Below are 15,101 nucleotides of genomic sequence, written 5' to 3' on the forward strand. Positions count from 1 at the left end.
CCTCCTGGCTGCTCCTTCTCCTGTCCTCGTGACACACTGGGCACCTCTATTTCCATCTTAATTTCCTTTTCTCTCTGTCGCTCTGTGCCTTTCTCCTGCCCTCTCGGTGTGGTGCCCTCGCTCCGCAGGACTCACCTCCAGGACCTGAAGGAGGTGACGCACAACATTTTCTACGAGACGTATCGGGCAAAGCGACTGAACGAAAACGGGAACCTGGCCAGCGACGCGGAGGAAGTACATGAAAGTAATCTCTGAACCCGCCAAGAGAAACAAAAACCCTCCGTCCCTGGAACCTTGTGTAAAATCTAATTTTGTAAGCGTGAAACAAAACGGGACAAAGCAAACACAAATCTGTCACTTATGAAGAGTGAAGCCCTTTAAAGATTAGCCACTAGATCACATCAGGCATGTTATCCATCACTTGATCTTAATACATATTGAATAGTTTATTTAAGGCTTATCTTCCAGCACCTGAACGTGTTTCTGTGAACCTTCAGCTCCTGTTAAATTTGTTGTCCCTTTTTCTATATTTCCCCAACCTTATCGTGCTCTGTGTGTGTCTGTCAGACACTGGTAAATAAATTGGATTTTTTTTCCTGTTTATTCAGTTTTCTCCCTTCCGCTTGTTCAGCTCAAGAGGCTCATTGTTGAGCCCCTGGTTCTTACTGGCGTCCTGACCTAGCTGCTCCTCCATATCTCGCCCAATGTGCCAATCTAGACAATGAATGTCAGCAGATTATTCGACTGTGATGGGCGTCACAGCTAAACCTGATCTGCTCCTCACCTGGTAGTTACACACGCACTTGCCATCAGGAGTCTCTTTAATTGTCCAGGGACCAGTGGTATAACCTTCTCCAGGTGCCCGAGCTGAGACTAGCTGAGTCAGGATGTTGAAACCTCCCTGGCATGTGTCTGTGCCTCAGAATCACACTGAACAGCACATTTACTCATCAAACCTTCAGGGGAATGAGCAAAGGAATACTATTCAATATGTAGCCGTGCAACCAATCGCAGGTTCTTCCCCCCCACCCTACCACCCACCCCCGCCCCAGAATGAAGGGGTAGATCTCACGAATTAGTGCTCCCAAGCAAGGCCTTGCAGGGCAGGAAGGCAAGATGGGAATTCCACTGCTGGCTTTCCCTCCATTCGATGGAAAATGAGGCTGAGCAAGCTGAACGCCAGTTCCCGATGTGCGCTCACGCTGTGCAAGTCTCTGAAACCAGGAGCACCAATTTGTGAAATCTACCCGGGAGAGTGGGACTAGGTGAAATGCTCATTAGGAGAGCCGATGCAGACACAAAATGGGCCAAATGGCCTCCTTCTGTGTTGTAGCAATTCTGTTGCTACAGGACCCCTGAAAGGTCCAGCTTTGTTCCAGTGGTTTATGGCAACTTGACTGGAGCCTCTATCGCACAAAAAAAAAAGCAGAATACTTAGCAAATGCACATTGGGGAAAATGTTATATATGTGCACTCCCCGCAGATAGCACCAACCCAACCTGGGTGGCCAATAAGAAAGCTGGGCCCAGGCGCCCCATGATTATCTTTAGCCATTCCTGACCGGAAATTGCAACCACTTTGACACAGAGGATGCAACTAGGGTTGCCAACCCTCCTGGACTACTCTGGAGCCCCAGCAAAGAGACATTAATCTCCAGAACACTCCTGTGAGCAACACCTGGGAGAAAAATCGTAAGTGTTCATTTTTTTTTTGAACACTTTTGTTTAATAGTTCCAAAAATGTTGGAGGTTGGGGGAGAAAAAAAGGTTGTTTGACGGGGAGGCACGGCTGGAGGTGGGAGGTCATATGATGGCATCTCCTGGAACACATCCTGCCAGAGTTGGCGACCTTATGTGTGAGAGGTGAAAAGTCGCACCTGTCCTTGCTCAGTTGGATGTTGTCTGACCTGCTGTACATTTTCAGTATTTTCTGGTTCCGATTCCCAGCGTTTAGAGATGGTCTTTCTGCCTTTAAGTCACTATTGGCCTGGTACCTCGTGGTTTGCACTCCCCCCAACACGATAGCTGTCTTCACGTGATTTATTTTCTGACTAGCAATCACTCGCACAAGTAAATAGCCACTTGGTGTTAACTGTGCAGCATGTTCCAGAATGTTCTTAGCAATGACTGTGGAATGCATATAGCCAATCACATGGGTGATGTACATAATAAGCAGTGTGGAAGATTGTCACCTTTGTAGTTTCCTAACTTGTTTTTCTGAGCGAATGTCTATAATGTGCCAGCCATGAATTCCATCCATTAGACTCTGGGCCGAGGAATTGCCAATATGCTTCCTGTTTTCTCCTCTTCCCTTTCCCTGATGTTGTTACTTCATATTGTCACTTTTCCGATACCTGCGCGCAAATACTTCACCTCTGAGTGAGTGTTGCCAGTCTATTTGACTCTGAAAGCTTCGCAGCTGCATCTGATGCAGTCCACACACGGTGTCCACACAGGCTCATTTTCCAGTCGGGGGTCAGCGACTGCCAGGATCTATGAATGGCTTCCCCCTCCCTAACTGAGACCAACTGTAGCACCTCAACCACTGAGCTGATTGACATCAGCCAACCCAGCAGAGACTGAGGGTGCCCTTGTTCCATTTGGTGCTTTACCACAGCAGAGAGTGCCATTACCATAGAGACACGATGTGGGATGGGGGAGGTATCATTTGTGATTTTGACGGCAGTTAATAATTGGGCACCAGATTTGACTTCTCATCCTCCTAGCCCCATGTCAAATAGAGCAGGGTTCAAGGCCGATGATGAAGCCAGCTTGCCCAAATGAGGCAGAGCCAGTAACTCACAAGTGACAGCAGAGATCTTGGTCATATGCCTCTTGTTTGAGTTCACCAACTTTTTTGCCATTCCAAAATCAGGTGCTCCCAGCTCCGAACTCCCTCTTAATGGGGCCAAGAGGAACGCAGAATTTCTGGAAAACCTCCATTAATATATTAATATTTGGGAGATGGATCAACATTGGGTGAGTCATGGAGATGAACTACAAAGAGTAACAGACTCCTGGGAATTTGGTTCAACACCTGAACAGTCCACTGAAAAACTAGAAGGGCCCGACCACTTACTGCCTGATGTTCCTGGTGTCTTCATTTTGCAAATCAGGGCAAATTTACTCTGGCGAGGAACCAGAAACAGATACTCCACTGATACCAGTGTAAAACTGTCTCCTGGATCTGACCCAAACATCTTGACTGGGAAGAGCTTGATGGTGTGAAAGAGTTTGTCCTTTCCACAGCCCAGATCTCCCTCTGCAGAAACTCACTTTTTCACATTAAAAACTAGGTAGTTGGCTGAAGATTCTGTTTGCGAGCGAAAGTTTATTATTATATCATCAGATGTTTTATTCTTTTTCTGGAAGTTTCCTATTGATAAGGCCATGCGTTTCCCTGTGGTAGTATTTGTGAGGTATAACTGATCTGATTTTTTAGGGTTATATACTGCACTTTATCTGCAAATCTTTCAATGAGTGAGAGAAATTAAGTTGAAAACACTTTTTTGGAAATATTGTATCTGTGGATTGTAAATGTTATGTCACATAGAACCAGGTAGAATTTTATCACAGAAACCACAGAAGAATGAGAGGTGATCTGATTGAAACGTAAGATTCTGAGGGGGCTTGACAGGGTAGATTCTGAGAGGATGTTTCCCCTCGTATGGGAATCTTAACTAGGAGGCAGAATTTCATAGTAAGGGGTCTCCCATTTAAGACAGAGATGAGAAGGAATTTCTTCTCTCAGAAGGTTGTTAACCTTTGGAATTCTCTTTCCCAGAGGACAGTGGAGGCTGGGTCATTGAATATATTCAAGGCTGAGTTAGACAGATTTTTGATCTAGGAGGGAGTTAAGGGTAATGGGGGGCAGGCAGGAAATTGGAGTTAAAGCCAAATCTGATCCGCCACCATCTTATTGAATGGCAGAGTCTCAAGGGGCCAAATGGCCTACTCCTGCTCCTATTTCTTATGTCCTTATGTAAACAGGCCATTTGACCCAACTGATCTATGTCAGTATTTATGCTCCACACGAGCCTCCTCCCACCACTCTCCATCTCACCCGAGCAACATGTCCTTCTATTGCTTTCGCCCTCATGTGTTTATCTAACTTCCTCTTAAATGCATCTATGTTATTCGCTTCACCACTCTCTGGGTAAAGAAGTTTCTCCTGAATTCTCTATTAGATTTATTAGTGAATATCATATAATTGGCCCCTAGTTCTGGTCTCAGCCACAAGTGGAAACAGCTTTACTTACCCCCTCAAATCCTTTCGTAATCTTAAAGACCTTATCAGGTCACCCATCAGCCTTCTCTTTTCTAGAGTAAAGAGGTTCATCCATTTCAATGTTTCCTGATAAACTCCCCACCCCGGTATCATCCTTGTAAAACTTCTTTTACACCTTCACCAGTGCCTCTATATCCTTTTATAATGTGGAGATCAGAACTGTGCACAGTGCTTCAAGTGTGGGCTGACCAAGATTCTATACAAGTTTAACATAACTTCTCTGTTTTTCAATCCTATCCCTCTAGAAATGAACCCCAGTGCTGTGCTTTTTATGGTCTTATTAACGTGCATCACTACTTTTAATGATTTGTGTATCTGTTCCCATAGATCCCTTTGCTCCTCTATCCTATTTAGACTCTAATTTTCCTAGGAGTATGTGGCTCCTTATTCTTCCCACCAAAAAACCATACCTCACATTTTATTTATTCATTTTTTTATTTAGAGATACAGCACTGAAACAGGCCCTTCGGCCCACCGAGTCTGTGCCGACCAACAACCACCCATTTTTACTAACCCTACAGTAATCCCATATTCCCTATCACCTCCCTACACTAGGGGCAATTTACAACAGCCAATTTACCTATCACCTGCAAGTTTTTGGATGTGGGAGGAAACCGGAGCACCCGGTTTCGATATTGAAATCTATTTGCTAATTTCACATCCATTCTGCAAGTTTACTAATGTTTTCCTGTATTTTGTTGCAGTCTTCTTCAATATTAGCTTTACCCCTTAACTTGGTGTCATCTGCTAACTTTGAAACCGTATTTCCGATTCCCAAGTCCAAATCATTCATTAAAGAGTGAACAACTGTGTTCCCAGCACCAATCCCTGTGGAATGTCACTTTACACCTTCCACCAGTCTGATTAACTCACTGCTCTCTGTTTTGTAGCCAGCTTAACTATCCATTCTGTCGCTCGTACCCTGATTCCACATGTTCTGACCTTAGTCATGAGCCTACTATGCGGTATCTATTGAAAGCCTCTTGAAAATCCAAATCACCACATTACCCTTGTGCACTTCCTCTGCTGCCTTTTCAAAGAATTCAATAAGGTTAGTCAAGCATGACCTTCCCTTTTGAAATCTCTGCTGACTACATTTTATGATATTTTTGGTTTCTGATAAGGATTCCATTATCTTTCCTACCATTGACATTAAGCTAACTGGTCTATAGTTCCCTGGACTCGTTCTAGCTCTCTTGTTAAATATAGGAATCACATTAGCTGTCCGCCAGTCCTCTAGCACTATGCCTTTTCCTGATAAGGTTTCATACATGCATATATATGTGCGTGTAATTGTGCCTTTCTTATCTCTTATCTAACTTCTTTCAATATGCACGGATACAATCCATTTGGACCAGGGGTTTTATCCCTTCTGAATTTGATCAGTTTGTCAAATACTTCCCTCTTCCTATCTAAAGTGTCATATATTTTTTGATCTCTTCTTCTCATGTCATGTCCATCCTGATAGTCTCCTTGGTAAATATTGAGGCTAAGTAATTGTTTAATGTTTCTGCCATTTTGCTGTCATTATCTGTGAGCTTATCTTGTGCATCCCTTAGCAACCTTAGGCTTGTTCATTCTTGCCCTGGAGTTAACAACACAGAACACTCCACTATTGTACCTCATCTAGTAAGCAACAATCTCTCACCTTTTGTCAAGGACCACAATCCAAACCGTGGCTTGACTTTTACGACAGTTATTGGGCGTCACTGCGTCAACAACTTAATAACCATCGGTGATTCAACCAGAAATAGCATTTTTTAAAAGATTTTTCCAGTGTTTAACTTGTTTAGGAAAGTCATGATAGTCATGGAATGAGTCTGATGGCATTGGGGTAAGAAATGGTTCTCTTCCTGGGAATATTCATAGGAATCAACTCAGTGATTAAAGAAATGGCTTCTTCAGGAAGGAGAACTGTGAATGCATCAAAGTGGTCAGGATCTTAATGAGAGGAAAAAAAGCTTAGTAAAGGAGCAATAACATTAAGGAGAGATATGTTGCAGTCCTTGGGGATATGAGGTAGGCTTGGAGCAGCTTCAGGGATAGTTATGTTGGCGTCTTTGTGGAGGCAAGGCGTTCTTAAAGAGGTTAGTGAAAGCCTTATCCGATGATGTATTGGCACGTTTGTGAAAGTGAAATTTCCTTGGGTAGCGGTTTCTGGCAGAAAAGTGTTGGGTAGCTGTGGGCTGAGACCGCCTTTGTTTTATGGGTAAATAATATCTTTGCAAACTCATCGCCCTTGTGTTAAAAAAAAACCCTTTTCCTCCATCATTTCATCACGTGGATAAGGCAGCTCCATAAATGGAAAGAGCTGTGCGGGAACAAGGCAGAAGGAAACACATTAGAGAATACCAGAGAATCAGAGGCTTTTCCTATTTAGTAAATTCCTGTCATAGCACAAGTTATAATTTCTTTAGAGTAACAATCTTCCCTTGAGATAGTCTCCTCCTTCTCCTTCCCATCTCCCTCCCATGCCACACACCATGAAGTAGAGAGACAAAGTCTGCCTAGCTTTCCACAATACTGTCCGTTCCTTAGACTCTGGCCTCTTGTGCACCCCTACTTTGTCTCACCATTCATAGCTATGCCTTCAGCTGCCTATGCCCCACACATTGGAATTCCCTCTCTGAATCCATCTGCTTCTCCATCTCCCTCCCCTCCTTAAAACCCACATTTTTGACCCATCATTTGATCAACCCTCCTGATAGCTCTTCCTTTGACTTAGTTTCTGTTTCTCCTCTGTCTTTGTGAAGCACCTTGGAACCCTTCTCTACATTAAAGACGCTTTATAAACACAAGTTGTTGTCAATAAATCCATAACTAGCCAAGAGGCACAGTCCTGAAATTAAAATATTCATAGACCACCCAAGAAAACATTGCATTGTTTTTTTTGGTATTTGTACCTCAATCCCTTTAACCTCCATGGAAATTTTTAATAATGCTGGATATTTTTTCCTCTGTTCAGTAGTAATCTTTGAAGCTTTTTTTGAAATGGGGTTAAGTTTGATTTAGCTTTGCGATATTAACCATAGCAATTTGTACTTATATAGTACATCTAACATGATAAAACCTCCCAAGGCTCTTCACAGGAGCATTAATTAGCAAAATTTGACACTGAAACACAGAAGGAGATATTAGGGCAGACAACCAAAAGCTTGTTGAAGGAGGTAGGTTTTAAGGAGCATCTTAAAGGAGGAGAGAGAAGTGGAGAGGTTTAGAGAGGGAATTCCAGATCTTACATCAGACCATTGGATGAAAGGACTTGTTTCGAGTTGTTGTCCTCACATTCAGGATTGTCAATCATCAGCTCATGGTCTTGTAGAAGAGGCAGGCAGCAAAACCAAACCTGGTCAATTTCTTAACTAAATAAAGGTGATATAACTAGAATCCATGATTAAGGAGGTTATAGCAGGATACTGAGAAAATCATAATGGGATCAGACAGAGTCAATATCGTTTTGTGAAAGGGAAATCGTATTTAACTAATTTATTAGAGTTCTTTGAGGAAGTAACAAGCAAGGTGGATAAAGGGAAACCTGTGGATGTGGTGTACTTAGATTTCCAAAAGGCATTGGATAAGGTGCCACATCAAAGGTTACACAAGATAAGAGCACATGGTGTAGGGGGTAACATATTAGCATGGATAAAGGACTGGTTAACAGGAAGCAGAGGGTAGGGATAAATGAGTCTTTTTCGGGTTGGCTAGCTGTAACTGGTGGAGTGCCACAGGGATCAGTGCTGGGGCTTCAACTATTTACAATTTATATCGATGACTTGGATGAAGGGACCGAATGTATGGTAGCTAAATTTGCCGATGACACCAAGATAGGAAGGAAAGTAAGTTGTCAAGAGGAGGTAAAGGGTCTACAAAAGAATGTAGATAGGTTAAATGAGTGGGCAAAAATTTGGCAGATGGGGTATAATTTGGGAAAATGTGAACTTGTCCACTTTGACAGAAAGAATAGAAAAGCTGTATAATATTTAAATAGAGATTGCGGAACTCAGTGGTACAGAGGGATCTGGGTGTTCTGGTTCATGAATCACAAAAGGTTAGTATACAGGTACAGAAAGTGATTAAGAAGGAAAATGGAATGTTGGCATTTATTGCAAAGGGAATTGAGTATAAAAGTGGGGAAGTTTTACTGCAGCTGTACAGGACCTTGGTGAGACCACATCTGGAGTACTGTGTACAGTTTTGGTCTCCTTATTTGAAAAATGATATAATTGCATTCGAAGCAGTTTGGAGAAGGTTCACGCAACTAATTCTGGGGATGAAGTTCTTACCTTATGAAGAAAGGTTGAACAGGTTGGGTCTATAACCATTGGAGTGTAGGAGAATGATCTTACTGAAACATATAAGATCCTGAGGGGACTTGATAGAGTGAATACTGGGAGGATGTTTCCTCTTGTGGAGGAGACTAGAAGTAGGGGACACAGTTTAAGAATAAGAGGTCTCCCGTTTAAGATGGAGATGAGGAGAATTTTTTTTTCTCAAAGGGTCATTAGTCTGTGGCATTCTCCTCCCCAGGAAGCAGTGGAGGCTAGGTCATTGAATTTACTCAAGGCTGAGTTAGATAGATTTTAGATAAGGTAGGCAAGGGTTATGGGGTCAGACAGGAAAGTGGAGTTGAGACCACAATCAGATCAGCCGTGATCTTATTGAACGGCAGAGCAGGCTCGAAGGGCCGAATGGCCTACGCCTGCTCCTAACTCCTATGTACCTATGTATTCAAGATTGTGCCTGGAAGAAATTATTACAGAAGGATGGAAATGTGAAGGTAAAGCTAAGTAATACAAAGATGAATCTAAATGAATACGGAAGTGAAACAAAGTGAGTTGGAGGTAGAATCAAGTAATATGGAGGAGGAAATAAGTGAACATGGAGGTAGAGCTAAGAGGTTATGGGAGTGGGATTAAGTTATGTGATGTTGGAACTAAGTTATTAGTATAGCATCTTTAAAATAGAACAACATCACAGGGCATGTTGGGAAACTCTAATCAGACAAAGAAATCAACAGCAAGCCAAGGAAGGAACTATTAGGAGGGATGACTAAAATTGTGGCCAAAGTGATGGGTTTTAAGAAAGGTCTTAAAGAAAGAGAGGGAGCTGGAGAGGTTTAGGGAGGGAATTCCAGATTTAACTAAGTGATCATGGAGGTATGACATAATGATATTGAGGTGGGACTAAATGATTATTGAGATGGAATTACAGAGCTGTAGAGTGTAACTGTATGGTTTGAGAGCCAGTCGGAACTGGCTGTAGTGAACAAAGCCGAAGCAGCTTTTGGAGAATGGGACTAAATGGCTATTGGTGTGAGAACTACTTTTCTGCCAGCGAACCTCCCTGTCAGGACGTTTCTTTCTGTATTTCTGATATGAGGATATCCTTAAGCCATAGGAACAGAAGGAGGCCATTCAGTCCCTCGAGCCTGTTCCACCATCCAATGAGATCATGGCTGATCTGCGACCGAACTCCATATACTCACCTTTCCCCATTAATACCGTTTGACTAACAAAAATTTCAGTTTTAAGATTAACTTTTATATTGATCTTGTTTTAATTCAGATTGCAGGATTCCATCCGCCATGAGCACATTCCCAGCGTTTATGCATTAAATCTCATTACCATCTACGAACAGTATTCTTTGGAAACCGAATTCTATGGCCTAAGTGCTGGGATGCACTTCATGAATGCTGGTCTTGCAGAATCTGAATTCCAAAACAAACATAAAAGGCTTTTCAATGCTTAATTGCCCATGAGCACAATTTCATCAGGCCTGTTCATGCTCTCAGAGCCAATTATATGTGATCTCTTTGTCCGTACTTCTGTTGCTACTCCCTGTTATTACACCATCTAATTGTACAATCAATAAATAAACACATAGTGAGTCCAGTAAAAATGAGCGATCGGAAGTTTGGGCCTGGATTTTTCCTCAGGATAGATGGTAATGGGTTACCATTGAATCTTCCTTCATGCATTCAAATTAGTTTCCTTTACTGGCAGTATCCAGCAGAATAAAATATGCCAATCGCCATCTGCTGTGTCCTGAAGATCTTGACCACTGCTTTTGGTATGTCTGACCCCATGGTGAACTCCGGTGAGAGCGCAGGTTGTGAGAGGACATCTTGTTGTTGTGCCCTCTGAACACTGATTAAACATCTAGCTGGAGTTCTACCCGTTCAGAACGGCTATGAAAAGTGCATCTAAAAATAAGGAAAATTGATTGTGAGCTAGACCTCATCCCCATTGCCAAATGGACAATCAGGAGATGATTTCGGAATTCTGCCATCGAGTCTCTGACTTTGAAGCCCTCTTGCCCTTACCATCCCCACTTAGTGCAGCAGGTAAACCTCACAGCTCTGCTCATTGCCGAGTGACAATCTGATTTAAATTGGCAGTAAATTTACTTCAGCCAGGAAAATACAGCCTGTTCTCGTCAGATTGAATTGTTTACAAATCATGGTCAAGGTACAGATAGCTCAATTGCACTGGACCCATAGTCATCAGTTTTCTCAGCAACAGAACTCAATTAGCTGGAGAATGGTGTACGCTTGTTTTATATTTAAGTCCTTTGAAAGAGTGGATTGAAAGTCTATATAATGGGATTGAATGAGAAGCAATTTGCTCCACTGGATTCCTGTGCACTATTATATGTACAGATCAAAAACGCATCTGACTGTACTGTACAAGGGTAAGAAAGGATGGTGTGGGGCTAAGAGCAGCTCTAAAGTCACAATTAGTTTGCATCCAGCGGAGGCTGTGTCCTCAATTAACTCAATGGTGCACATCCTAACATTTCTCAGTGTTAAAGCCCACAACAGAAAGCCAACTTTCTTCTACATAGTTCTCTTAATTTAGTAATGTTGACTGTCGATTGTGTAAACGCTAGATGACAAATCACAAGGCTTGTGTTCTGAAGATTCTGAAAGATAATTTGTGTATGCAGTGAAAAATGTTGTATGGTTGTTGTATGTTCCTGTTATTTCTCATTTGTCAAACAAAATGATGCATTTATAATGGATGTGCTTTCAATGTGGAGACACATAACACTTGTACTGTCAGTGGTAGAGTGGATTGTCCAGAAATTGACAAAATCTAATGACTTTCTACAATGAAATAACAGAAATAAACTGATGTGGAATCACTGACCTTTATAGGATGTGGTTTGCTTTGTGCAGAAATATTGAAGCTCGCCATGCAAGGGGAGACATTTTAACATTTAGCAATAGTGTAAAGCGGGCAATATCATTATACCTTTCTGCGGTTTTAGTCTCCACTGTATTCAGTGAGGAGTCCACTGGGTTGGGTTCCACAGTATTGTAGGAAGATACCTGTGCTAGTGAACTGTGTGCACAGTTCCCTCTTCAAACACATGTTTGATCACCACCATTAACTTCTCCCTCCATGAATTAGCTTAGGATGTTTTGCAATCTAAATGGCATTATATAAATGCTTACCTGTTGCTGTTGGTACTGTGACAAAAAAAAGTTTTCTTCCTGAGTCAAATGAAGGAGCATTTCGACATTTATGTTTTTATATGATTTTAGGTGGGCAGGGTAAATATGACTTAAAAATTGGCTTCAGCTAGCTGTAGCTGGCAAGGAATCCCTTTGTCTGTATGTATCAGGGAATGGTCAATACACAAAGCTTGCCTGATGTACAACTGCACTTTCAATGAAGATCTGTGCCATGAAATATTTATTTTAGCATAAAAACCTTGTCCTAGCTCTCCTCTTTAAAAGTTTCAGCTAATTCGGGCTTGTGAGAACATTTCGCCCATGTACAAACATTGGCCCCGATATTTATTGGGGTGAAGATTGATAGTGGTTGAATGCCATGGAGCCTGATTGACAGGATTGGCACCTGTCGGGCAGGGAACTCTCCATGAGAGGCCCCAGATCTGGATCAGACTGGTTCAGTAGTTGTTGGAGGTAGAGATGCCAAGCAGAAGTGGGGTGGGTAGTGACATCATGGTGGAGATGTAGCTGATTACAGGACTCGGGGATCGCGGAAGGTCAGGGAAAGAATGGAGAGGGTGTCCAAGATCAAAGGGAGATGGGGGGTGGGGGGGATGTCAGGGGTGGGGAGGGGGCTGGTGGAGAGATGGAGGTCAGTAATGGGGGAGTCAGTGATGGGAAGGTCAGTGAGTGGGGGGGTTGGTCAATGATCACAAGGAGGGTTTCGGTGAAGGTGGGGCTGGGGGCATGTCAGGAATCATTCTTGCTCCGCCTGGTCTACAAGCAGTGCTGTAAAGGCACTTACCTGATGGGTCCGGTCCTTATCTCCTCCTTTTACCAGTCAGATTTCCAGAGGCTCCAGGGAATGTGGTTAAAAATAGGAAGCCTGTTAAACCCACAACATCTACTGCCTAGAAGAACAAGGGCAGCAGGTGCAAGGGAACATCACCACCTGAAAATTCTTCTCCAAGTCACGCACCATTCCGCCTTGGAAATATATCGCTATTCCTTCACTGTCCCTGGGCCAAAATCCTGGAACTCTCTATCTAACAGCACTGTGAGTGTACCTAGATCAAATGGACTGCAGTGGTTCACCACCACCTTCTCAAGGGAAATTAGGGGTTCGCAATAAATTCTGGCCTTGCCAGCAATGACAACATCCATGAATGAATACAAAACAAATAGAGGCAGATAGCCTGTTTAAAAAGTTACAGTAACTGTCCCGCCTTCTGAGAAGAGATTGGTTGCTCACACCTCCTCCCGCTTCAGCTAAACCCGCCCAATTCCAGTTTAAACGCGGGTTGCATTCCCGTTTCAGATTTTTAACGTTTTAACTTCCCACCCAACCCAATCCCACCCATTTTTGGGAGTTAAAATTACCCAATTATTACATCAGAAAGTCTACAAAAGACTGCCACCTCCAAATCGCTTTCAGATGATCATATTGTGAAAGAGATACACTTTGAAGACGATAGATTTAGCCCCATGTGGGCTAATTCTATCATTAGAATTTTCTCCTTATCTGCACTGTCATCTTCTTATTCTGTCGCTCTGCTTCTACCTATAATCTTACTTGCAAATAAATCTGAATAGTAGTTTTAGCATTAAGCACTAACCTGACATTAGAGTATTTAGTGCCTTATGGAATAAATAGGAAAATATTGTGGGCATGCCACATAGTCTCGGGTGCTCCATAGTTAAGGGTCAATTAATGCTTGTTTGACATGTGATCCCATTCAGATTGCACAATGCAACATAGGAGAGTCAGGCAGCTTATAGAAACTTCTCTGCCATAAGCACGAGAGCAGGTTATCGTTAGTATAAATTGGGAGAAAACCCAACCACAAGAGATTACGTCTGCTTTCCCCATTCTCTACATAAGAATAAACCAAAGCCACTGATGATCACTGAGGGGAGGAGGTTACATGTAAACCTAAAAGCACAGTATTTTTCAGGATATTGAAAGCGAAGAGTTCCTTCACTGTCGCTGGGTTAAAAACCTGGAACTCCCTCCCTAACAGCACTGTGGGTGTACCTACACCAGACAGACTGCAGCGGTTCAAGAAGGCAGTTCACCACCACCTTCTCAAGGGAAACTAGGGAAGCTTTGCCAATGACGCTCACATCCCATAAAAGCATAAAAAACCCACTGAGATATAAAAGCAACCTTTGGGATTGTTCCACTAACTGTGTAGTTCAGCGTTTGTATGGAACTCTCCTGCATTGTGACAACTGAAGAGCACCAAAAGTGAATGTTCTATGCAATACAAGATTTCTCAGTGATTTGTACATTGCCCAGAATACCTTTAAGATACAAAGTATGATTTACAAAAAAGAATGCATTGGGATATTTATGTTAGAGTTCTATCTACATCTAGCTCATTATACTATCTTTACCCATTGTTTGATTAACTCCCTTGCAGTACATTCACCAGCTATAGTTTAGAACTGGGAACAAACAAGGAGATAATAGGACAGATGACATAAAGTTTGGTCAGAGATATAGGTTTTAACGAGTGTCTTAAAGGAGGGAAGAAAACTCGTGAAGCAGAGAGGATTAGGGAGGGAATTCCAGAATTTAGAGCCTAGACAGCAGAAGGCACAGCTGCCAATGGTAAATAATGAAAATGGGGGGGGTGCGCAAGAGGCCGGAATCCCATGTGGTTACTTAACAGAGGAAGTTCTTTTGTCCTCTGTCCCATAGCAGTTTGCTCCATTTCATTCCTGAAGGTATGAGCTATTATTCAAGTTTAACTTTTAGACATTCATAGAAGTGGAAGTTACAACACGAACAGATGCCAGTCAGACCCAGTCAGTCCGTGTTGGCATTTACCCTTCACATGAGCAAATATTTCTGATCACATTTACCCGCCCTGTTCCTACATCCCTCCATCCCCTTTCCCAATCCACCAATCCAATCTAATCTTGAATGTTGACATTTCCGCCATAACTACAAACCCTGGAAGTGAATTCCACAACTCTCACTGCAAAGAGCTTCAGCTTGTTCTCTGCTCTCCTTTCCTTATATTTAATCTTGTATCTCGTTCTAGATTCCCTCGACTACTGTAAGCAGTCTGCTTTCTTCTGCCCCTTCCTGTCCTTTCATAACTTTAAACACTTATCGCATAACTCCAAGGGCGGCACAGTGGCGCAGTGGTTAGCACCGCAGCCTCACAGCTCCAGGGACCCGGGTTCGATTCCAGGTACTGCCTGTGTGGAGTTTGCAAGTTCTCCCTGTGTCTGCGTGGATTTTCTCCGGGTGCTCCGGTTTCCTCCCACAAGCCAAAAGACTTGCAGGTTGATAGGTAAATTGGCCATTATAAATTGTCACTAGTGTAGGTAGGTGGTAGGGAAATAT

The 15,101-nt window shown here is 42.7% G+C and overlaps 1 protein-coding gene across 7 annotated transcripts in view; it reads left to right on the forward strand.

Moving 5' to 3' along the window:
* The window catches only part of septin3 (septin 3), a 47,877-nt gene extending 36,437 nt beyond the window's left edge, over positions 1-11,440 (forward strand). For 3 of the 7 annotated variants that reach the window (XM_068019467.1, XM_068019468.1, XM_068019466.1), the window contains exon 10: positions 9,852-11,440. In XM_068019467.1, coding sequence (XP_067875568.1) covers positions 9,852-10,035 — 184 coding nt within the window. In that variant the 3' untranslated portion in view covers positions 10,036-11,440. Of the gene's footprint in view, positions 1-128 lie in introns of all 7 variants that reach the window. The other 4 variants (XM_068019472.1, XM_068019471.1, XM_068019473.1 and 1 more) reach the window with 3 other exon arrangements.
* The last annotated feature ends 3,661 nt before the right edge of the window (positions 11,441-15,101 follow it).

This window comes from Heterodontus francisci, chromosome 41, assembly GCF_036365525.1.
Source record: "Heterodontus francisci isolate sHetFra1 chromosome 41, sHetFra1.hap1, whole genome shotgun sequence".
Classification (NCBI taxonomy): domain Eukaryota; kingdom Metazoa; phylum Chordata; class Chondrichthyes; order Heterodontiformes; family Heterodontidae; genus Heterodontus; species Heterodontus francisci.